At 41.3% G+C, this 26,705-nt stretch overlaps 1 protein-coding gene across 2 annotated transcripts in view; it reads right to left on the bottom strand.

Annotated features, from left to right (window-relative positions):
• kndc1 (kinase non-catalytic C-lobe domain containing 1) overlaps positions 1-26,705 on the bottom strand; it is a 71,388-nt gene that overhangs the window by 42,519 nt on the left and 2,164 nt on the right. For both annotated transcript variants that reach the window (XM_079686882.1, XM_079686881.1), the window contains exons 2-3: positions 13,978-14,176; positions 8,683-8,741 (exon numbers count right to left, since the gene is read on the bottom strand). In XM_079686882.1, the coding sequence (XP_079543008.1) occupies positions 8,683-8,741; positions 13,978-14,176 (258 nt within the window). The remainder of the gene's footprint in view (positions 1-8,682; positions 8,742-13,977; positions 14,177-26,705) is intronic.

Raw genomic sequence — 26,705 nt, 5'->3', positions numbered from 1 at the left:
AGTGTGTGTCACCGAAATAGAAGAGTAAACACTCAGCTGAAGGCCTAAACCTCTGTTTTGCTTTCGCCACGCCAATCTGTTATACCTCCCTTGGGAAAAACACATTTCAGAAAAACATGGGAAGAAGAAGAAGGTTTTTGTTTTTTAGAAGTATTGAGGATTTGGACAGAAAGCTGAATTTGTAATTAAACTTTTGTTTTGAAATCCGGCGACGTAAACTCAATTCAGATATATTTACATTTTGGATTTATTTATTTGTATGGTACATTTCTACAATCATAATCATTTCTACAATCATAATAATCTATAATCATGTCCCATTATTGTAAGCAGAAAGACTGCTTTCAAGACTAAAATAACAGCAGTATTTAAAAAATGAATGTAAAGGTTAAATACACAGACTTTCACAGGCACATACACAATTATTACTGCATGTTTTTTTATTTTTAAATATAGCAATTGAAGGAGTCCTGCATGTCTGCTTGTTAAATACATTAAGTTGATGTTATTGTACTTTTCGGGTTGTATCCATATGGTTTAATGTATAGTTAGTAATTTGTTTAAAAGCATCAAGTAAATGAATTCAAACCGGAGAGACGTGATGTATGGAATATATATTTATTGTTACACGTCATATAGATGGAATAATTGCCATGATAATACAACAGGAGAATGGAATGGTGTTTGGCGATTAGGCCCCGGTTTGCAGGATAATCATTCGGGAGGGAAAGAACCGCTCCGATGAAAATCCCCGGGGTCTAGACACTGGTGGTGGTGATAAGTAGGTGGGACTGGTCTGGAGGAGGAAGGTTAGCTTTCAAGGTTAGGTTAACATTTGAGCACAGGCCTGGGATAAGATACCTGCGTGCAGAAGAACGTAGCCCGTGACGTGTAGATGCAAAGTGAGACGAGACATTATTCCCTGTGGGCGGGAGCCCGCGGACTAGGACAGGGATGCAGTTTGAAATCCGATACCATAATGAAACATGTATGCTTGTAAACGTGTTATGAACCACCCCCAGTTATATGCGTAAATACCGTAGTTAGGGTCTTAGAGATCGTTGGCCAGCACGGCGCTGATATCCGGGCGAGTGTAGGATGTGAAGGCAGGGGAGGACCACCGTCCAGTTGTTGTAGGGAAGAGGGAGTACCTTGAGTGGCGGCAGGGTTGCTACACCTATCCTGAATGAAGCCCTGAAATGCTATTAAGACACCACCACCAGTTATATGCATGTTTACCAGCGACGTGCAGTCAGGGGAGGCAGAGCCTTGCTGGACCACGGGCACTAATTTAGCGCGGGCACTTATTTTGTGAGCGCGCTCAAGCCAGTTACTGTGGGGTGAGGTGAGGCACAGATGAGCACTGCCTCACCTCAGAATGTGTCACCCCACAAAAACTGGTTGGAGTGCACAAACAACAAACTAGACTTTTGAAACTACAGGAAGATAAGGAGGACTTTTACAAAAAACTAATAGAGATTGTTGTCCAGAAGGAGAGCATGGACTTAATCTTCAAGTCAAGGTAAGACCAACATTTTAATGAAAATGGGATCTTACAAAGAAAGAACAATCCAATATTTAGATTTTGGGTATCCTTTTGTGGAACGGTCTGTTTAAAATGAATTGAAGCATCAGACTAAAAAAGCTTTTGAAAATAACCGAATATTTTGATTAAGGTCAAAATATAATATTTGTCAATCTGACTGAAAGAGTCAGTGCCTCACCAGCCATGAACCTCACCGCACGTCCAGTGCTTGAATTGGGCCGGTACTCACCGGTACGCAGTACCGCCGGTACTCAGTAAAATGCCGGTACTCAGCCGCCGGCAATATACGTATATATTGTAAACGCAACGCAGCGCAAATGAGGGTCTGACTCTGCCTCACAGAGGGTGACTGGCTGTCTACATGACGTGGCCTGCCGACATTGCCACTTTCATACAGATCATACTAATGCCCTCGATTGGTCTCTGTGTGTCATTCAAGCTCGGGAGGGTGTGTGTTGGTGTGTGTGTGGCGCGAGCGAGAAAGCGCGCGCACCGGTTACGTGTATTGTTGTTAGCATCTGGTGCTAGCTAGCTGCGCTAACGGATATAGGGAGCTGTTTCAACAACAAGGTGTCGGACTGAGAGGCTGAAAACTACAGCTCTGGTGAGGTAAATTACTCTCTGAGTCTTTAGATAGTTAACTTAGTTTAAGTTATCTCAGTGGGTCTCAAACGGTTCGGTCACCATTTATGTAAACACATATTTCCATTTGAGGGGGTAGTGATTAGTAAAATACGCATGAATAATACAAACAAAATGTTAACTAGGTGAAAAAAGGTAAGATAAACTTGTTGAGAGCTAAAACTAGTCTTTGCTGTTGCCTCAAAGAGGAGCAGGGGGGAGAGGAGGGAGACAGGAGAGGCCGATTCAGGAGCCCAGACACACTCACAACTATAAATGAACCAAAAACAAATAAATAAACAAGTTTCAATGTTTTTTCATATTGGATATTGTATGTTATTGGTTATGGCCATGTACTTATGATTTTATGATTATTTAAATGTATACATTTTTGTTTCATATGGGTGTAGTCTCTTTATTTCCCCCTCAAAATGCACCAGATTGACGCATTTAAGTCCAACATTTAAACAAAAATCTTACCGGGGGAGCATGCCCCCGGACCCCCCTATAGGATTTGAGGACCGGCCCCACTGTTCCCAAATAGATTTGCAATTTATTTTAAATAGTAACCCATCTCCATATGTTTCTTTTTGGGTAGTAGATTTAAACTAGAGGGCTATCACTTTGTGCAGCAACGCTATTGACAAATAAATCCAGCAAAATGGCACAAAAAACTGGTAGTGGCCTCAGGGACAAGGAGTCATTTAACCAGCCAGTAGGAGTCAAGCTTTACTTTCTTTTATATCCATAAAGAAAAAGTAAATCTGTTTACAGTTGTTTCATTATGGATGTTGAGAGGTATCCATATATCTCTTCATTTTGCTCTCAAAGTGCACCAGATTGATGCATCTAACTTCAATATTTTAAAAAAAATGTTCCCGGGGGAGCATGCCCCCGGACCCCCCTAGACTAGAGGGTGTCAGGTCCACTCCCCACTTATAAAAATAGCACTTTACCACTGCACCCCCTCTAATCTCAGATGCACCCTGAGTCATTTTGTTTAAGTACAGTGAGCCTTTCTAAAATATACAGTAAAGAGACAAACCCACCAGCATTATAGGATATACTATGACTTTGTGCCAAATACTTGTTGCTGATTTAGAGTACTGGCACCTTTTTTATTCCAATTCAAGCACTGCGCACGTCACTGATGTTTACCGTAGGTAAACTGAAGAGATCTTGGATTGCCGGCACGAGCCGATGTCCGGGCGAAGAGGGAGAAGTAGACAATGTAATGCAGCTGTTAGCATGAGTACAGGGATGTGTGAATATCGTAGCCTGGCTTATGCAGCCGTGTGAGCATGAACCCCAAAATATAAATGAAGTGCAATATGCGCAGCATGAAAGACGTACGCTTAGGTAAATGCTGAAACATGACCCGTGATGAAGGACTAGCTTAATTAGCAGATGGATTACGCCACGGTGAGACATAGATGCTGATATGCTTGATTGGGTGATTAAGACTGTCTTCTATCGTCTTACATGGACTTCTCTTCCTCCCTGAAAGAACCCCCCAAACCAGACGGATGGGGCAGCATCCGTGACTGTGAATCTTGAAACTGCGGTGCTTACTGAGCATTGTGACGGGTAGTCGTTGCCAGAGCTGCATAACTCCATGCTGTAACGCTGCCTGGAACTCACCTGAACCCTGAACTAAGGCAACAATGCATAAACGAAAATCTCGCTCTCTCTCTCTCTTTTTTTTTCTTTCTCTCTTCTTCTTTTGCTTTTCTCTTTCTTTCTCCTACTCTCTTCTTTCTCTTCTTCTTCCGTTCTTTTCTTCTCTTCCCTTTTCTCTTTCTTTTCCCTCTTCCTTCTTTTCTCTCTTCCTTTTCCTCTTTCCTCCTCTTTCTCTTTCTCCTTCTTCCGTTCTTTTCTTCTTTTCTCTCTTTCCTTACCTGTTTTAGCAGTGAGGCGCAGGGAAGGGAGGCGAGCCTGCTGCGCGCTGAACCTGCTAGCCGCCTATGGCGCACTTAGTGTCCAGTAGGGGTTTCACAACTACCAATATTTACTAGTCGACACATTTTTCAAAATAGTAGTCGACTAGTCGTTACGTCAAAATAAAGACACACAAAGAGAGGTGTACAAGTGTATTTTATATTGGAACTCATACAGTAACATTAAACACTGCATTTTCATTTGTGTTACATGGCTGAGTAAATAACAAACAGTAACTGGACTCACCAAAAAACTCTTGTTTACATAAATGCCACGTAAATCCAGTGCGCGACACTTTATCCGCTGTCCTCCACGATAACGTCCACCTTTCCATATTTTTGGTTTGGTTTGAACACCAACGCATCGACATGTGAGGGAAGGAGGCTTGACCGCTTTCGGGTGACAGTGTTGCCTGCCAGGGAAAAAACCCTCTCACTCGGGGTGCTTGTGGCTGGAATAGCCAGGTAGCTCCTCGAAAGCGGGGGAAGCGGTGCACGTTTTCTGCCCACCACTCCAGTGGATTATCCATTGTGGGGATATGCGGTGTCCGCTGGCAGTAATCCCGTAGCTCATCATCCGCATCACTGTTGACCCGTGTTTTCTTGCTGTTCGTTTGCCTCTGTTCAGTGCTGACGCCGGTCCGTTGCTCACTGGTGCTAGCATTACTGCTAATGCTAGCTGTCGGCAGCGGGTGTCTCATCTTCAGATGGTTGCGCATAGCAGATGCATTTGTATTGTACTTCAGTACAGCTGTACACAACTGACACTTCACTGTGGAGTTGGTTACATCTTCGTTGAAGTACTGCCATACATAAGAATGTCGGACGTGTTTTGGAGCATTTTGCAGCACCTCGTTTACCTCAATTTTTTTCACGACTAGTCGACTAGGGCCTACAGCGCCAACTAGTGGTAAAGGTAGTCGACTAGTCGATTAGTTGGTGAAACCCCTAGTGTCCAGTACTGCATACTGAGCCGGTGTCGGTACCATATGATTTCGGGCACCGCACATGTTCGGGGTCCGTCTGCCACCAACGACGTCACTGACGTCACGCACGCCGATTTCCCCTCAGGCTAGGCAGTCAAGAATATTCTAATTAGTAGGGGTGCACCGAATGGGAAATTCTTGGCCGAAACCGATACCGAAAATAGGAAACAGTTGGCCGAAAACCGAATGCCGAAAATGATTAATAGAAATATATATATATATATATATATATATATATATATATATATATATATATATATATATAATGTATACATTTTTTTACCAATGTTGTTCAGCTGCCTGATTATGGAAAAAGACATGATTATGGCTAAACTTAACTTAAATAATAATCACTATTATGGGTCTATAAAACATTTATTCAGCACTTTTGAATGCATACAGTAAATTAATTCCAAGTCAAGTGCATTTTCTTTTCTCTGTAGGATAACTACAACAAAGTGCATTCAGAACAAAGCCAAGGTGCTTTAAAATTGCATAAACATCTAGGCCAGTAGGCCCACAACAAAATAGTGTAAATAAAGACTGTAACAGCCAGGCCTTCAACAACAACAAATGCACCTATAAGTGCATGCATACAAATGTGAAAACTGGATAAATCCACATGAATGTAACTATTTACAAATGAAATTACAATTCAATTTCAAGAATCTGTAAATAAGGCTGTCTGTCCTCATAAGCAAAGTAGTAAACATTGTATAAAGATACATAAAGTGAAAACTGGATACAAAATCCACAATTACAAATTAAATTACAATTTCAAGAATCTGCAAATAAGGTGGTGTGTCCTCATGAGCAATGTAAACAACATTGTATCATTTAGATACCAAAAGTACAATATATTGAACACTGTACTGCTGTCATTTCCCACTAATGATAACCTGAGATGGTGAATTATAACTCACAATGAAAATTGTTCAGGAAAGTGGGTATAGAGTAGACATGTAGAACTAGATAAGCTTATGATAAGCCAGCATTGTCTACTTATTAAGGAAAAGTGGGTGGTTATTTTTAATGAACAGTAGCTTCTCTGCTTTATCAGCCATAAGTCTGTTCCTCTTCTCATCAAGCACATGAGAGGCAGCGCTGAACAGTCTCTCGCTGTCAGTGCTTGTGATTTGATCTTACTCCGCATATTTGTCCGGGTGTTTTGATTTCAAGTGGTGGATTAATCCCGAAGTGGTGAAAGTCTTTGCAGTTACACCCCCTCGAGAAATGTCAGCTGAACACGTTTTACAAATCGCAATCCGCGCCTCTTTCTCTGATATTTTTAAACATCTCCAAGCGCCAGACATGTTGGCTGTGAGCCAGCCGCGACCATGGTCGCACGCCGTGCTTGTCGCCGCGTTTTGATTACGTCATCACAACAACACGTTAGCTGATCAACGTAACCCTGTTCCCTGACATTCGGTGATATTTTTTCGGTGCTAAAACACTTTCGGCCAAAAGCCGAAAGGGCCTTTTTAACCATTTTCGGCCGATAATTTTCGGCGGCCGAATATTCGGTGCATCCCTACTAATTAGCTTCGGCTTGATATGGAGATGTGATTTGATGTGTCGTTTGTCCCCCAACTCCTCTCCGAAGTTGAGATATGTAATAAAATACTCAGGGGAGTTTCCTGAATGTTCATGCCCGAAGCTGAGCATTAGGCCCTGGGTAAATTAAGAGACTGATCTGGGGCACTTTTGTCCACTTTCCCTGGTGCTAGAAACTCAAGTCAGGCATCCCTGGAATCGTCTCGGAGAGTAGATGATCAGTGGGGCCTTGTTTTTACTGAAATATGATGTTACGATGTATATTTCCATTGAAAATGCCGCACAGCTAGCATCGCAGTCACTGCTCCGTTTTGCAAGCGTTTTCCACAAACATTTTACATTGTTTTTGTTAGAAATTAAAATCAATGTTTTATGGCATAATTTAGTTTAAACATGCCATCAGTTAAAATGCTGATTTATACTGAAAAAACTGAAGTTTTCGCGCACGATGTCTGATGTCAAGCTTTTATTGTGAAAATACTTCCGGTTAGTTTCCGCTTGTGATTAGTTTATTTTGAAAAGCTATTCCGGAAGGGATCTCCGAAATACCAACAGTAGCTTGACTTCAGGCTTTACGGAAAACACGATTTACAGCCGGTAAAATGTGTTAAATTAAAAGTGATGAAAGAGAATATGAGGAGGAGAGGCGTGTTTATGTACATGTTGAATGTAGAAGGTCTGAATACTCTGGTTTAAACGCAAAACGGACATTTAAGACGTGGATGAACGGCCCCCAGCTGCGCCAACCGGCTGACAAGGAGGAGCCAGCAGAGGAGATATTGCCGCTGGAAACCAGGGGCTCTTTCTCTTCTCTTCCCTCACGAGGAGCGGATAACAGCTGTTTGTCTGACTGAACAATATCCTGCTTCTGATACGCCGCGCCCTTTATAATTAAAGTACCCGATTGAACCTTCTCAGAAACTCAATTTAGTCTCCTTTTAAAGCTTCTCTCCTGGACGGGAGAATAACGATCATAGTTTACACTTTCGTACGTTGCAGTGTCTTAAATGTAATTTCGGTTAACTTCCTGTTTGAAGTTGTTGCTATGGAAACGACATGACGGAGAAAAAAGTAATATCTTCGACATATAACAACGGACAAAGTAAAGAATGAAGTGTAGGCTATGTTTAAATGTTCGGAATTAACCGTGTAGGATGGTCCTCTTGAGTTGCCGTTGAAGCCAGAAGTGGGTGAAGCTTCGCGAGCGATGAGGGCCCGTTCCGCTTGAAGGCCGGAAGCACAGCATTTGAGCGGCCCTGGTGCCGGTGATGCCCTCTCGAGAGACTGAAGGCGTGCGTCAATTGTTTGCCTGAAGTAGCCCATTTCCATTAAGCCGGAGGAACTTCCCTGGAGCCCAATATCCTTGTCTTTTCCTCCCGCGTCCGGGTTTGCGGGGTGGCCGGCTGGAACCGCTAGCCAACTAGGGAACGCCGCGTGTAGCTTAATCCGCAAGACTGCGGAGCTGATGAATATATACCTGGAGCTGGGACGAAGCCCTGCTGCTGCTTGCGTGTGGTCACCTGAAATGACAACTGAAAGGAAGGAAGAGCATGCATTTGAGGAATTTAACGTGTGCAGCAATTGGCTGCTGAGGGGTTACGCCCACATGTTTAATGAGGGGGGCGAGAGCAATAGAGTGACGTGTAAGTGACTCATGGTTAGGTCTTCCTTAGTGAACTTGCGCTAAAGCTTTCATTATCATGCATTGTCCTTTACTGATGGGCAAGGAACATTAGAAGTCAGCTAACTATTACAACTATATTATTTACAGTATCAGAGCAAAGAAAATGTTGCTAGAAGTACAGTTCTTGCATGTAACCATACTGCCTTTCAGTTTCGTATTATCAGGTAGAGGTGACAGTGGTTAGTTTGTAGCTGAATAATGGCTGGCTATATGGAGGATTTCAGGTGAGGTTAGAGGACAAAGGACCTTAGCAAACTTCACCAAGGTGCCTGTGACTGTGTGATGTACTGTCCCAGGGGTGGATGTGTGACACTGACCAGAATAAAGTCTAGAGGAAGACTTAGCATCTCTCACCTCAAACGTGCTTCCCGTGTGGTCAAACTCAGGAGGCACGAAGGAACCTTCTGGATCATCTGTAAGGTTAAAAAAAGGCCAATTAATCGCACTGAAAAGAATATCATAAAGTCATCAAAAGGAAGCAGGCAATGCGTTTGCCGTTTGAGGTGAACACTACAATATATAGCCATGTCAGCTCTGTGATTTAACCCACTTGCTAATAATCTACCGTAATGAGATACAAATCAGAGGAATATTCGAAAGAACAACGGTCCAGTGGGCAAGAGCAGCTGTTTTCCTTCATTTGCATAATTCGTGTGTCAGTGATAATCCCTGACAGACTGGAGTAGTGAGGCATCCTCATCCTCCTCAAATAGGCCAAATTCTAAGACTGGCTCCGAGCAGGAGACACATGAAAACCAAAACATGCACCCCTTAGCTGGATTCAGAACAAAAAAGGTGGAGAGGCACGTTAAATGTGCTGATCGGGTTTTTTACTTCCTGATACCGATTCAGATACCTGACCTTTTGTATCTGCCAATACCGAATTCCGGTCGGATATATATATATACAGTATATATAGAGACATATGGATTTGAGTTTGTGGGGCGCTGTGGCTCAGAAGTTAGATGGTGTTCCTCCAATTGCTAGGTATAATCCCCAGCCAATGCACTCAACATATCGTTATTTCATTTGAAAGGATACTTAGCCCCACAACAGCTGTATATTACTAACCCTAACCCTTCCATCATTGATTCCTTCACGCAGTGATTTTTTTTCTGAACTGATGGTGAATGTATCTAACAAGTACCAGCAAGTACCACGTGTTATAGGTAGCGTTAATGTGCTAATCATGGATAACTTGATATCAGATAAGGGCATAGACTTGCAGTTCGCAGATACCAGATCTTTTCTGTGTATCAGATGCACTTCTCATACTGGTATAGGAACAGTTCTAGTGAAGCCCTAAGGAGCGAGAGGTTGTACTGAGAGTTATAGGAGGAGGGGGGTAAAGTGGGTCATGACAGATCTGGGTGTCTCTGGATTTATGATCTCCCCACCCAGGTGTACTGAGGCCAGCAGATCTCTGTTTCTCCTCTCCTCCTTAGCCTTATTATCTCAACTTCTTTCTTCTTCTATCCTTCACTTTTACCTTTCCTCTTCTCTGATTTTCTCACTTCTCTTATTTTCCTCTGGTCCTTCCATTCCCTTCTTTTTCTTGCTCTCTTGTCCTTTTGTCACATATTGTATTCCCCTGTCCTTCTCTTATTTAGCTCTCCTCTTAAGCTTCTAAGAATAAAATGATCATTTGTCAACTATTGAAACAGTAGTTTCTGATAGGTGCTATTAGTTAATTTTTTTAAATAAAAAAACAAAAAGTCAAAATTCTATGATTCCAGCTTCTTAAAGGTCCCATGTCATGGCCATTTCTACTGATCATAATTCCATTGTTGAGGTCTACTAGAATAGATTTACACTGTTAAATTTTCCAAAATCACTTTGGCTTCTCATCTATGTATAGTATGTGTATTCACTCTCTGTCCTAAACGGCTTGTTGGAGCTCCTGCCCCCCCCCCCCCCCATGTGAGCCCAGTGGCCGTCTGCGAGAGACAGCGAGACAAAGCAAATCCCAGCCCCAAACACACACACACCCGCAGCCTAGCTGGGTGTGTGTGCTCAGGCTGAGTTCCGCGGTGTCTCGCTGTCTCGCCGACCCCACACCAGTGAGCCAGCTCACACTGTCCGCTCCTCGCAGCAGCGAGCCTCGCAAAGTCCCGCCGAGTGTGTGTGTGTGAGGAAGTCCGTGGATTGGTCCAAACTTAACGGCTCCGCGGACATAACGGCTCCGCGGATTGGTCCAATCTGCGGAGCCGTTACGTTACGTCACTATACCTAAATACGTCACTGTACCCAGGAAGAAAAAGAGAAATGTCTAACGAGGCGTTCTGGGGCAGCAGACAGGTCTTTTCTGTGTTAGAGTTTTACTCGCTACAGGGTGTACTTTGAGGGTTTGTGACTCTGCAGACCGTTTACATGCAGAAAAACCTACAATAATAACCGGGTAATAACTGGAAAAGCATGACATGGAACCTTTACATGTAAATCATTTTAGGTCTATTTAGCTCTTTGATGACATTAAACAGAGTATTTTTGAGATTTGGACAAACCAAGACATTTAAAGGACTCTAAACCGCTTTCTGACTGATGGAGAAAATCAGTGGATTAATCATCAGTAGAAGAGATCATACTTTCTTCTTTTTCCCTTTCTTTTCCTCTCCCTGCATTTCACTTGTCCTTTACCATCTTTCGTCAACATTTCAATTCTTCTTCCAGAGTCTCTAACGTCCTTTCCTCCTTAGCTCTTTTTCCTTTACGTTCCCTTCCTTTACCACGTCTCCTTAAATTCCCATTTTCCTTATGCTTTATTCTAGTGTCCACACCTTTCCTTCCTTTTCCCCATTCCTTTCCAATTCACCTCCTCTCAATTATTTTCAAACCTTCCTACTTCCCTTTCTTTTATTCACATCTATTCTTCCCATTATCTTGTCCTTTCCTCCTCTGTCCTAACATCTTCCTCCTCTCTTTTAGGGTTTTCATCTCCTCGTCTTTACTCGTCTCTACATCTCCTATGCTTTGTATCTCCTCTCAAAGATTCTGAAACATTTCCCACCATATGTAACGAGTACGACCTTCGCCACATTGAATAAGAGGGAAAAGAGGACAGCCGTTGTGAGTGACGCACTAGCCTTCGGGGTGATGGGGAGAGTGTGTTGAGTCATGCATGCCTCCACAATTCAGCACAACAGGTAGTACGAGCTGAGCCATATTACTGATTCAACACACTGTGCAAATATGCCGATCAAAAAGTCCAGTTTTTATCAGAAATTGATCAGCTTGGGATTGTCTTGGTCATCATTAAGTGAAAACCATCAGAGGACATAATGTTGCACTAATTGGTCGATGGTGATGCGTTCACTGCTCCTCAGTAAACTACCATTCTGCTACTACTGCAATAATTAATCATCTGAAATTAACCCTATTGATGAAGCAACAGGCTATTCTCACTGAGATAAATCACCACAGCTCTCAATGTCACTGTATTGAGCATGGGAGAGTAGTACGTGAGACTGAAATGTCATCCAAATCGCACAAAGAGCTCAATTAAATGGAACGAAAACTGTGAGAGCAAAGTGTTGTGATTAATGATTTAGGCGCTGTTTGTTCACCATGAACATGAGAAGGGTAAATGTGGGCACTGCGGCTTGTGTTTCTATCCACAGGATGAATCACAGCAGTAGGACTGAGCCTGATCCGATAAAGCAGTGTGACAAGAGATGAAGCCACGAAGGACTTTAGCTAACAGAGTAATCAAAGCATCTCTTAAAGGGTCTCTGGTGGGAGATTTGTGCCTGGATAAGAAAACGGTTAAAACACTGCCATTCTGGTCGTGTAATGTAGTAATTTGATCATGTGTGTTTGAGTCTAGGTTGACTGATCATAGACTTACCAAGCAGTTACCATAACAACGACCCCCCTAGCAACTCGTACGCCACTGGCAATCAATGCTTAGAGAGGGTATGAGACAATGAAATAAATGGCAAAAGGAATGAAACAATTCGGAAAACAGAAGAGGTGATGGATAATTGCTAGGTTGGATGCTTTTCATTAGTTTGGAAAAGCCTCAAGGAAGATGTCATCCGTGCAAATCAGAACCGACCTGTGGAAAGCCTGATTGATCCAATGAGACACTGATGTGTTTTCGAACAAGGACTTGCACATTGAAACTGATACAGTTCAGAGCAAGAAATATAACAATGCCTTTGTCTTCCAGACAAAACTGCAGTTACAGAAAACCAAACATTTAATCTTGATCTGTGACAAAACATATGAATAACTTTAGGACTTTGAGATCATGGACCTTCGCTAAAGCCAAATTCTCTGTCTGGAAAATATCAAAAAAGTTACAAATCCTTATGTATCCGCCCTGGGATTCTGATCCATTCCAAAATGAGATTCATTGGCACATAGGCCTGTCACGATAATTAATTTTGTTGGACGATACATTTTTATGGAAATTATTGCGATAAACGATAATATTGTCGGCGCCGTTTTAAGACCATTTTAGACATAATGATAATATATAATAATAATTCAAGTACATCCTTTCAAACATAACTTTTTATTGAACATTCAACATTGCAAATGAAATGTGAAATAATATTAAAATATATAAATTATATATAATAAATAAAACAAATTAATTAAATTATAATAAATTAATTAAATCACACACAATCAAAACAATAAATTAAATAGAGTCAGGCTGGAAAACAGAGCTCTCTCTCTATATATATATAAATAAATAAATAAATAAATAAATATGAGCACACATTATCTCACAAGCAAAAAAAAACTCAAAACAACTTAAAACAACAATCAAGTGTCCAGTCCACTGTCAAACACCCAGATGCCTCAACAGGCCATATCCAAATCTGTTTTTCTAAGTTTTCGAGCAAGGAACACCAACATGTTTGCATTGTCGGGCCGGGGCTCTCCATCTCCAGCTGCCGTGTTTGCTCCCAGCTGGGAAAACGGAATGGGGTGGTTGTGTTTTAGGTGGTTTAAAATGCTTGGTATTACCTGCTTTTGTCGCTACCTTTTTTAAACCAATGCGACACACCGCCCGGCTCATTCAAGTCCGTAGGTTCGCCTCGTTGATTTGGTTTGAATCCAAAATACTGCCACACCGGAGAATCGAGATGTGTAGTTAGGTTTTGTAACCAATTCCATTTCACTTTAAATTCCCCGCTAGTAAGTCACACGTTGTCTCCTGCTTGTCGCTATATTATTAATTTGGCTGCTACGCTGCTGCACGTGCACGCGGAGTGTCCTGACCTGGCTGTGTGTCAGCCCCGCCCCTCACAGCGCGCCTGGCAGCCACAGCGCTCCAGGCTAAAATGCTGGTCACATCTTTATGTAAACGGCAATTTATCGAGCTCAGAAAAGTTATCGAGTCCATTTTTATTTATCGTACGATAAGTCAATTTATCGATTATCGCGACAAGCCTATTGGCACATGCTTCATACTTGCACAAAAAAAACAGGGCCAGTGTTGTTTTTTCTGTGGTCCTGCTGACAAAAATGTGCACAAACAAACTGCAATGAAAAAGTAATGTCCTTGGCGAAGATAAAAATAAAGCTGTTAAGAGATAAAAGTATCAGGCAGAAAGTGCAAACTAAGGGGTTTACAAAGTCCTGAAAGGGGTTTCGTTCCTGCAGATGAATGGCAGGGTGTCAGAGCTGTGGACTCACCGCTCAGCTGCTCCATGAAGCAAACATTCCCATGAGCGTTGAAGGCCAGAGTGTCCGGGGTGATGCACAGTGTGTGGAAGAGGTGGGAGGGTCGGATGCTCTGCAGCGCCAGGACACACTCCGCACACACTCCCCACACCTCATCCTCACACAGACAGCTGTCCTGCAGAGACAGGATGTCCGCTAGAGACACATTCTCCTGTGGACACACACACACGTACAAGAAGGCCCAGGGTAGCATACACACATACATGGTTTGCAGTACAGTCAGGTGAAGTGAAATGACGAGATGTAATAATCTGAACAAATCATATTGGTAGAGAAAATATAAGCTATGTTTAGCATAAAAAACTAAAACAATATAAGTAGGCTACAACTAGTTTGTGTTTAGAAGATACAAGATAATGTCAATTCCATTGAATTAAGACGGTTTGGAGAGATTAGCTTTAATGCAGGAGGAACTCATACAGTCTTCATAGTCAAACACCTTCCCCATCCATGTACCTCGAGAAAATAATTTGGACATTGCTTTAGCTCCACATTCACACTGTTCCATAGTCTCACTCCACAGGCTGAGATACAAAAAGTTTTGCTGGTTGTACGGACCCTATGAATTTCAAATTGAAATTGTCTCCTTGAACTATATCTCGTTGAGTGAATACTTTTTGGATGTTTCAAAGCGTTATGATTTGCCTTAAACATGATTTGTGCCGTTTGGAATTCTACCAGGTCTGTGAATTTTAACAATTTTGACTGCAGGAATAATGTGTTAGTGTGATCAAGGTATTTGTCATTGTGAATGATTCGTATGGCTGTTTTAGAAATGGAGAGGAGCGGCCTCAGTGTGTTTTATGTGGAGAGGTGCTCAGTAACGAAAGCTTGAAAATGAATAAATTGGCATCTCCAAACAAAATATCCTCTGCATCGGCCAAGTCTCTCTCTCTCTCTCACACACACACACACACACACACACACACACACACACACACACACACACACACACACACACACACACACACACACACACACACACACACACACACACACACACACACACACACACACACACACACACACACACACACACACACACACCTGAAAGTGTGTTATGTAGCACCCTCTGTTGTTGTTACCTATTTCCGCCAGCGGGTCATATTGACCCCACCCCTTTTCACATAAACATGACGTGTTGCTATAGCAACGCCTTTTGTCTACTGCGGTTCCCACTACTGACTGTAGTGAATGAGTGCGCTCCCGCTCACCGGAGACTGCTCGCGCTGTGCTCCGCAGCAAACAGCTGTGGGGCGATTTTAAAGTACGTTATGCTGGCCGGGGTGTCTAAATAATGCTTCCGGGCCAGCGGGCCATTTATAATGTCCAGCCCTGTTCATATGATCAGCTGAGACTCCACAGATCAGGTCAGAAGGCCTGGCGATCCACTAGCAAAACAAACATCCAGTAGGCAATTAACCTTACTGTTTTTACTAACAGTAACCAACTAATAATTTTCATAAAGTGCATATTTATTCCAAACTCACAATATATATATCCTTCCAGTAATAAAACGTAATGCACAATGCAATTGTACACAGTATCCAAAGTCTTTAAGCACTGGTTAGAGGCATTCATGTAAAGCAGATCGCCAGAATCCAATACTGGTAAAAACGTTACAGAGATCAAATGTTTCCTTGTCTGAAAGGAGAAACCTAATTTTAAAACAACATTTTCAGTGTGTGACTTGAAAGATAAGTTCTGATCAATAATAAAACCTAGATATTTGTATGTAGTGACCCTTTCAATGTCAATGTCAGTCCCTTGAACAGTACAAATGTTGGGGAGAAAATAAATTAACTTTTTGCCATTTGAAAATATAATGAGTTTGGATTTGTCTGCATTTAATACTAACTTGAGTTGAGATAAATTAGATGGAATAACATCAAAGGCAGACTGGAGGAAATCAAGACTTTGCTATATAGAAGAGGATGAACAATAAATAACAGTATCATCTGCATAAAAATGGAAAGCAGCCTTTGATAAATTATTACAGAGATTATTTACATATATGGTGAAATTATTGGTTCCATCTACTTTCAGTGTGTAAAAGGAATCTCCTATTTCCTCCACGATAACCTCAGTCACCACATTGCTGAGTTTACTTATGAGTTCATTTTGCATTTCGTGACAAGTGTAAGTGGCGTTTCGAGGGATTGAATTCACTACATCAGCCAATTTGGGGTCTTTTTTATCGTATAGTCCAGCTGGGAGAGGAAAAGGCCACTGCCCCCCTCTGAAATGTTATCAAAAGCCTCTATCTTCCCTCGTAAAGGCAGCTGGTTTTCCACCAGAAATCAATAAGAGAGGAGATATAATACCTGTTTTTTCGTAGTTGGTCTGCGTTAACAAGTGTAGAAATCTCATTTCCAGTGCTGGCACGCCTCTCTCGCTCCTTCCACATCGCATAGCAAGAGAGATGCTCCTTTGAATTTGCATGTTTCTGAAATCCCTTGTCTCTCTCCACCGCATTTTTCCAGTTACGGAAGCCAACAGACATAAATGCATCCATTCTCCGGGTTTTGCTAGACTGCCGACAGCAGAAACAAAATGCAGCATCGGCCTTGACACTGTATTCAAGCCAGTCTCGGTTGTGATACCAAGCAGAGACAAACGAACGCCTCCTGCCAGTGAGGATGCTGTAAGGGTACTGTTTTAAGAAGATTTGTTTGGGCTGATCAGTTCCAAGATCATCTATGGGTTGTTGAATTCCAGCGCAAACGTTAGCTGCAGCAGGTGGATGGGCTTGGCTAGCAGGTTGGGCTGGTCGAAGAGCACGGCTCCAGCTATTCAGAGGTGCTGCCGCCGGCGAGGCTGGAGATGGGTGCATTATTCCCTTCGTTTTCAGGAGGTGGAGGAGTTGGAGGAGGCCGTGTAGCAGCTGCACCTTTCAGCCATTTACGTATATCCATTACTTTATTACTGTCCGACAGTCCGAGCATTAGCTTCGTCTCACTGACTTGCTAATTATGCGCGAATTTTTTTTGAATTAATAACAACAAATCCAAGGCCGGGGTCATTGGTCAAGAAACACACCAATCACCAGTGAGCACACCTCAGGCTGTGTTTTTTATTTATATTCTTTATTTCTGATTTATTTCACACAAAAAAGATTTAGTGAAAACGTTTTCACTTATAATATGATAAAACAATTAATTAAAAAAACGGCAAAGTGGCAGGGCTTGCCTGGCCTGGCAGGGGGGGCAAAGTGACTCATTTGGGCACAGTGACTCATTTGGTGGGGCATGGCCCGCGAATGCCCACCCATGACGCCGACCCTGGATGAAATGCAGACTGAGCCCCGGAGCGGACCGCCAACTGCGTGCTCTCACGCGTCCTCTACTCGCTCCCGCGAGTCCACTACATTCTGCAGCGGCACTGAGCGGTGTTTCAACTTTTACTAGCCTGACATTTTTTTTAAACGGCCGGGAGAAAAAAAAGAGAAACAATAACCACTGGAAGATTAGAGGGAAAGTGACAGGCAGTATGAGAAGGGAAGCGAGAGAAAGTATCAGCCGCACGGACGTGACTGCTGCAGTGTGATGCACATAGGAATATATATGGGGGTTATTCCCTATCTTTATTCAAGAGCGTGGTCTTTAAATTTGAGAGCATACTTTATTGATTTCACGTTCAGAATATGTATTTCTTTCCCTCAAACCCTGTCCTCACACTCAAATAGTGCCTGCTTGCGCTTAGATTTGCTCTGCTTCTGCTCAAACTGTACGCTTGCACTCAGATATATTTCTGCTTACAGATTTCCTGTGTTCCAGTTTAAAACCTTCTCCTCGCACTCAGGCTGTTTCTGTGCGCTCGTGAAATGTCTGCTCTCAGATTTCTTCTGTGCGCGCTTGGATTTTTTGTGCAACAACCCTGTCAAAATCCCTCTGTGGGGATTCCCCACAGTATTGAGTTTATGTCGCTTTGGATAAAAGCGTCTAACAAGTAACATGTAATGTCATGCGCTATAAATGTGGTTGCCAGGTCCACATTGGGTATATAGCGTACGCCGGCTGGTATTAAAAATCTCCCAATAACCCAGCAATGTTAATGATAATATCTTCTCTGTTATTTTCAGGCATTCAAAGGGAACAGAGGGGCACTGAGGGCATCCTATCAAGTCAGCCTCCACAAAAAAAAGTTAATCAGTTGCCAAGTGTCGAAGTTTATTTGTTTCTCAGAGTGTTTTAAAACAGCTCTGTTCATTTAAAAGTGTTTAAAAATGTGTGTACATAGTTTTTGATCTAGTGACAAACTTAATGTTCCACTCCTGATCATTTAAATTTGGTTTCACCTGTGATGTACTGTATACACTTGACTGCACTTCAGTTAGTGTTTTGTCCCTTGTTTGTTCTTTGTTCATTTAAAATAGTTTAAAATGGTGTGTACATAGTTTTTGAGCTAGCGACAAACTTAATATTGCACTTTTGATAATTGTATAATTGAAATTTGATTTATACTGTATATACTTGACTGCACGTCCCATGTTTCGTCTTTCTGCTTTGATCCTTGTTTTTTCTGGGCATGCTCAAAGGGAAGGTTGTTATGGAGAGAAACCTAATTGCTGCGATGCACTTTTATAATTAAATAAATATTTTCATTTTAAATTCATGGTGTGTTGCATTCTTTGTTTATAACTAGATATTATTGAAAATCATGACATTTTTTAGCTTGGGTCCCTTAGGACAAGAACATTTCTGTTTTGGGTCTCATGCTGAAAAAGTTTGGGAACCCCTGCTCTACAGATGTCATTGATGTACAGTATAAACAATTTAGGACCCAACACTGACCCCTGGGGGACACCACAAGCAATGTCCAAACATGAAGAACAATCATTTCCCATCTTTACATACTGTTGTCTATTGCTTAAATAGCTTTTAATCCAGTCTAAAACTATACCCCTGATACCATACCTTTCTAATTTATATACTAGGATGTTATGGTTGATTGTGTCAAAAGCTTTTTTAATATCTATAAAAATCCCTACTGCATATTTGTTGTGTTCAAGGGCATCTGTGATATCCTCCATTGATTCCATAATTGGCAGTGATGCTGATCTGTTTGATCTGAATCTGTATTGACTGTCCGTGATTAATTTGTGATTTTCTATGAATGCATCCAGTCTGTTGTTAAATACCTTTTCTAGTATTTTTGAGAATTGGGGAAGTAAAGAGATAGGTCTGTAATTCAATCAAGTCCCTACAGACTGAGCCACTGCCGGCTTTACTTGAGTATTTCCATGTAATGCTACTTTGTACCCTACAATTCAGAGGTATATTGTGTACTTTTACAAAATTATGTGAAATATAATCATCTCTTAAAATTCATTTTATTGTCATTTGTATATAGTTACAGTATAGTTATGACAATGAAAATCTTAGGTCACAGACTAAGATTTTCATTGTCATAACTACACTCTTGAATCTTGAAGGTAGCATTAAATGGAAATGCTCAAGCAAAGGCGGCAGTGGCTCAGTCTGTAGGGACTTGGTCTTGGAAGCGAAAGGCCGCCGGTTCAAGTCCCCATCAGACCAAGAATATGGAATGAGCTGGTAGCTGGAGAGGTGCCAGTTCACCTCCTTATATCAGGCTTTAGTTACATCTGGAGTAAATTCACAAGCTACCCTGCAGTATACAAAGTCATTCAAACTAGCTGCACCATTACCAGCTTTGATAAATCTTTAATGATTAATCATTATAAAACATATCATATATTTTTCTGAAATGGACCAATCTGCACAATGACTACTTTTACTTTAAGTATATTTTGATGTTAATACTTTTGTACTTTTACTTGAATGTAGGACTTTTACTTGTTTGTTTTTTTTGGGCCAGATTAGCCTTTATTGGAGATGACAGTGTTGAAAAGGGGAGATAGAGGGGATGACATGGTCAGGCTGGATTCGTACCTGGGTCCTCCGCATGGGAACTGAGTCCCTATTCATGGGCCAGCTCAACTAGGTGAGCTATATGGCAGGCAAGGACTTTTACTTGTACTTGGTATTTAGTAAACAGTGAACATTTTTACAGTGGTTGTTTGACTTATTCAGTTTCTCTGGAACAGTGGAAAGACGTTTTTTCTGTGAGTTTGATTTTTTCCTGTCAAGTTTGTGTTTTATGTCGAAATGTTATGATAACTGTTTCTGTCAATGGAATGTGTTGCTTTAAGGAAGAATATTAATTCCTGGAAATGAGTGCCTATTTTAACATTTCTTACACAAAAAAGGTCAGATGTTATTAGTGGGTTTTTTTATGCTGTGGAAAAAAGGCTTTAAAACTACTTTGCTTTTAATAACTGCTTTTAGTGTTGTATGGAATCTCTGCAGAGCATATCATACATGTTAATGCAGAGCAATGGAGGAGAGAAGCAAAGCGCTCACGTTTCCCTTCACACCAGCACCTAAACAGTCCCTGCTCTTAACTTCAGGCAGACAACTCGTGTGGAACGGCTTCATTAAAATGTAAATACAGAGTGTGCAAACAAAGTGACAGTTTGGCGTGACATTGGCGAGAGATACAATTCTCCCTAAAGCCTGGAGTTACACTCCTACAGGTGGATTCTGGGATCTTTCTGATAATGCAATGCTATCAGCAGCAGAAGCAGTGTAGCAACTTATTTAAAGTGCATTCTTGCAAAGAGATAAAAGTAACCAAAATTGCAATTGCTTTACTAATCCAGCAAGTTGAAGGTGCCCTATGGAGATTTTTTGGAAATAAACTGCATGATAATTTGGTGTTGATCACCAAAAAGCATTGCGTATAGCCCCAATTTCCATAATCATAAAACAGCTCTAATCAGGAATGTATTTTTATGATGTTTATGTTTTCACATTTCTCTATTCCCTAAAATCGGAGATTCCAACGTACCCTGGGAAAGAAAGATAAGGTATGTCACAAATTGAAATGGACCAATTAAAACAGCGGAACAGCCACTATTTAAACCTTTGTTTAGCCAGGAAGGAACAAGGTATTTTCTTCCAAGGATTAATGAATTGGCTAATCTTGTGTTGTTTAGGGCTGCACGATTAATCGATTTTAAATCGAAATTGCGATTTGAAATGATTTAATTAAAGCCTGCGATTTGGGATACACGTTATACAGCGCGTCGGATTCAATGTTTTTCTTGTGTGTCAGACAGTCATTCACACCAACCAGAAGTGCTGTGCTCCACATGTACCAGCCATTGTTAGCCAATCAGAAGTGGCCCAAGGTAACGACGCATACGCCCAACAACAACATTGCACGGGAAACGCCAATGTGTGAGGACGTTTCTAGCAATATTCATGCTGTGGGTAAATGGCTTCAGCCGAGCCAGAAGCAACGTTGGACAATTTAGTCCTGAAGAAAAGCAACACTTCGGTTGTATGGAAATATTTTGGGTTTAGGACGACAGATGTGCAACAAAAGCAGGTGTTGTGCACGACCTGTCGTGGAAAAGTCGCTACATCCCGAGGCAACACCACAAACCTGTATCAGCACTTGAAAAAGCACCACAGACAGCTCTATGACGAGTATACGGTCAGAAACTAAGTGTTAAAGGTGGGGTAGGTAATTTTGGAGAAACCAGCCGGGCTGGCTAAAATGATTTTTTTGTCAAAGCACTTAAGATATTCATTGCTATTAGGATGTTAAGAAAATTCCATGGATTATTACAAAAAGTGAAGCTCGAGCCTGTTTCTCAAACTTACCTACCCCACCTTTAAGTGAAAATCCCGTAGCCGAATCTAACGTTAAACAAACTAGTGTTTTAGAGTCGTTTGCGGCTGTTACGCCGTATGAAAAGTGCTCACGAAGGCACCGTGAGATAACCAATAACGCACTACCTCACTAAAGACATGGTGTCTATTAACACTGTGAGCAACGAAGGGTTTAAAAAACTCATCCGAACGCTGCATAAAAGATATGCGATTCCCTCCCGCACGTACTTTAGTCATGTGGCCATCCCAGAAATGTACACGGAATGTTGGAATAAACTTGAGAGGGAGCTAAAAAATGTTAAGTACTATGCAACAACAACCGATCTGTGGTCGAGCCGGACGACCGAGCCGTATCTCAGTCTCAACGTGCACTTCATAAATTACGACTTTTAGTTGAAGAGTCATTGCCTGCAAACGGTATACTTTCCTGCTGACCACACGGGAGAGAATATTGCCCATGGACTAAGAGAGTCCTTGTCCAGAAGAGGATCAGACGTGCATCACCACTGATAACGGATCCAATGTTGTAAAAGCTGTGGAACTGAATCACTGGACAAGGCTTCAGTGCTTTGGACACAGGCTGCATCTTGCGATTGGTAAGTGTGCTCTCACTCTCCCCTCTCTCCCTCTCTCCCTCTCTCCCTCTCGCACCCCTCTCAGTTTCATAATTATGGTTATTACATTTTCTATCTGAAAAATGCAATACTGTACCTTACACAAATAATGTTTTGATTGAACATTGAATTGAATCGACCAATCAATCGACCAATCCATTATTCATAAAGTCTTGCACCTTAAAATTGGCAGATATGGTTTATACTAAAACTTTAGAAATTGTTTTTCGTGTTGGGAGCAAAAGTCTGCCTGTTTGTATTCTAAATATGTTTAAATTAAGAGAAGGACATTATAATTTAAGAGGGTTATGTGTTTTTAAAGCATGTAAAGCAAGAATCCATGTTAAGTCTGGTTGTGTTTCAGTTTTGGGAGTAAAAATATGGAATAATCTTAGTGATGATTTGAAATTGTGTAGTTCTTAAAATTCTTAAGGAGTAAAATAATGCAGCATTATAATTTAGCGTAAATGATGGTTTGTCTTTTTTTTCTTTATTTCTTTTTTACTCTGAGATTTTCTGGGTTTTCTTTTAGATTGTATTGTAAAGGATAGGCAAAAACATGCCTTGGCTTCAGCATATTCCTTTTTTCAGTCTTAAAATTGTTTGAGTTTTATTGTGTGAAATGGTTTTTGATATGTTAGATTTTTTCTTACTGTATATTTACACACATTTGTATGAGTATGACCGAAAATAAACCAAACCATTAATTCATTCATTCATGATTTTCTTTTTCAGAAAATGCTCTGAAAGAGAAGACCATGAAAGACCGTATAAATCGGGCAACAGTTTGTAAGTCTTTGGTTTGCCATTTCTCGCACAGTTGGAAAAAGAAGGCCGCACTGAGTGAGGCCCAGCGAGAGTTGCATCTGCCAGAGCACTCGTTGATCACAGAGTGTCCAACAAGATGGGGCTCAAGGCAAAAAATGATCGGGAGGGTGTTGGAGCAGTGAAAGGCCTTGTCTCAGGTTCTCTCTGAAGACAGGAAGACGCGTCACATGGTCCCCAGTTGGCAGGACATAGAAGTCCTTGAATCCATCAACAACGCCCTGCGTCCTCTCCAGGAGTTCACAGAGCTTGTGTAAGCGTATCGTACCTGAAGCCAGTCCTGCATCTCCTGAAAACATCAAATCTGGCTGCAAAGGACGAGGACACTGCCCTTACCAAGGAAATAAAGTCACTGGTCCTTGGCTACATGGAGAATAAATACAGCGATTGCTATTGTATCTGAGATCATTGTTTTGCAAATAGGAAAAACATGCCTGCATTGCTGAAAGGAATCGATAAGCTTGGAGGCATACAATGTAGATTCTCTGAGTTAACTATTCTCTAATAATTCTACACACAGGAGCTTTTGGACATCACTTAGTTTGTTGATCCAAGATTCAAGACAGACTACATGAGCGCAGAGAATGCCCCAGACATCAAAGCAAGAGTGAAGATCAAAATGGAACAGGTGACACGAAAGGTAACTTGTATTTATGTGCAGTTTAGTGAACAAATTGCAATGATATTGTATTTTGATTTAATTGATTGGCAATTTTTTTTATGTTTACATAAAATCCCCAATTGCTCAGATTTACATTGATGCAACACTTAACAGTTCTCATTTCTACGCTCATCTGTGTTTTGCAGGAGAAGAGGGGTCATGCCAGCGCCACAGACGCCGTGCTTCCGAGTGCAGGAGAGGCAGAGCCATCTACTTGGCAAAGCGGTCATTGGGCAGCTTCTTTAAGAGCAGCGCTGCTGTGCCCCCTGCTTCAACCGCTGTACAGTTGGAGGGTGCCATAGAAGCTGAGGTGAACACCTACCTAATGACTCCCACCATCGATGGAGACGAGGATCCCCTGGCCTGGTGGAAGGTACACCGTGTTAACTTTCCGATGCTGAGCAAGGTGGCTCGCAAATTCTTGTGTATACCAGCCACGAGTTCCCAATCAGAAATAGTGTTTTGTGCTTGAGGCAACATGGTCACATGTCAGCGTTCATGTGTGAAACCAGCAAAGGTTGACATGCTGGTTTTCTTGACAAAAAATCGGAAAAGATCTAAATTAGTTTTGAGAAGTAGATTTCAGGGAAGTGGCAATTACTATTTTATTTGTTCTGCACTTTATCTATTTCAATTCAATTTGTATTATCACTTTACTTAACTTGATTGCAGTATGTGCAATATGTAGATGCTGCTCCTGAGCCATACTTGAATAACCTTGTTTGCAGAAACGTCCTATTTTATTTTTATATTGGAATTGTTCAATTTTTATGAATTTGTGTGAATTTCAAGTTGTGTTTAAGACTTGTTGAGAGAAACAAAATGGCAGCTGTTTAAAAAAAAACATTTGTTGTTCCAATAAATATGTTGTACGTTCTCATCCTTGCATTAGCATTAGAGCAGATAATAGTTTGATGGTATCATGTGGAATCTGAAATTAGCCCATGATAGAAGGTGATAGACAGATTCATCCAATCACCTGCCAAGTATTTTTGAAAGTGCCTGCCCTTTTCAAATTAGCTTCCAATTGAGCTTTCCTAGATGGTTTTGTGAAACAAACCACCTGAGTCAGGTTAGTAATGCTCCATCCCATGTTTTACATCTATTACACGGTGAATCTTAAACTGAAGCTCGACTTTAAAGCAACCCAACGGAAGTTTCATGTAAGTTTGGTTCTTTCACTCTTAGCCCGGGCTGTGGGGGTTCTACAGACGCTAGCCAATTTGTGCTCCTACGTCCCCTGAACACGCACAAACAAACTGCACTTTGATACGACCTTCCTAGCCGGAGATATGGCCACATTTTACAATAAACTTCCGTTGGGACACTTTAAAAAAAATTATATCGCAAATTGAATCGCAATCGCAATATCTGTCAGAAAATCGTAATTAGATTATTTCCCCAAATCGTGCAGCCCTAGTCTTGTGTTATCTTATCTTACCAAAAGCACAGCATCACTGCTAGAGGTCTTATCTTTGTGAAAATCATTTCTTCCGAGGAACATGACAGCTTGTAGCGCTGAGAGCTAAGTTATTAAATAAATCTTAATTTTAGAAACTGTGAAAACAGCTGCCAAGGTAAACTGTTTTAAATACATCACCTTGAAAAGTGGCCTAATTTTCACAAAGTTGCAGAAAACCCTGAGTTCTCCTTAGTTGCAAGGGTATTTGGAACACATAGTACACAGCGTACGAAGTGGCCCTCTTTACTGTGTCAGATGCAGTGATCTCAGAGATTCCACACAGTCTAATGCTGCGCTCGGATCATTACAGGATCCTCTGTTCGCTCTACAAGGACACAAAAGCCTGCCCTAAATTAGACAAGTGGGGAGTGAGAGGCATCACAAAGCAGCATCTGTCAAACACTATGTCCAGTTCTTCCATTACCATGAACTTCTTTCTCTTCCATTACATGATTTTTACCACAAAGTAAATGGAATGCATTATAGACCTTCTCCAGTTTTTTAGAGGCAGAGGCTAAAATGCCACCTGTGTTTGAAAACTTACATTCACACACCGTTAGCTGTACCATTGGGTGAAACTTGGGGGATAAGTGTCTTTCCCAACATCAACATGTTGACTGCAGGGGCTGGTACGGAAGAAGATTAAGGCCCCATGTGATTTTTTTGTATGATCTGAACAAAAGTAATTTTTTATTTTTGAGATTGAAGTCAACATTATGAGATTAGAGTCAGAATTATGAGTTTAATCTCTGAATTCTTAGAATAATTCTGCATTTTCTGAATTATTTTTACATTACATGTCATTTGTTAGACGCTTTTCTCCAAAGTCACTTACATACTCAGTACTGTGGACAATCCCCACAGGAGCATTTTTGGGTGAAGTTTCTCAGAGACACAACGACATGCAGACTGCAGTGGGACTCAAACTTGCTATCCCCTGATTTGAAGTCCAGCACACTATCCACTGAGCCACAGCCTCCCCTATTTCTCAGAATTCTGAGATTTAAGTCAAAATTGAGATTACTTTTCTCAAACATTCTGACTTTTGTCTCAGAGTTCTTCTGACTCTTAATCGCTTTCAAAAAATTTTTTTGTCAGATCTTGAAAAAAGATTTTACATGTGGCTCTAATCCTCTTCCGTAGGCTGGGGGTCATTCCACCTATCTTTTAATTTCTTTAATTTTTTTACGTTTAATTTAGTTTTCTTTTCAAAGTTAACTAATATAAAAATTTTCACATGTCCAAATTACACCAACTTGAGTTCCCAGAAATACTCCCACCAAGTGTGAACAAACAAACTGTCTAGATGGTACATCTCGTGCAAATATACCTTTTCCAATTTTTTCTCATTTATTACATCTCCTTGGGCACACTCTTTTCCGGAACATTGGTGGGGACAAAAGTGGCAATTTCAAATG

Source organism: Notothenia rossii, assembly GCF_949606895.1.
Source record: "Notothenia rossii genome assembly, chromosome: 6".
In the NCBI taxonomy this organism is placed as follows: domain Eukaryota; kingdom Metazoa; phylum Chordata; class Actinopteri; order Perciformes; family Nototheniidae; genus Notothenia; species Notothenia rossii.
Note: the sequence above shows the minus strand (reverse complement) of the source record. Positions and strands in the feature narration are given on the sequence as shown.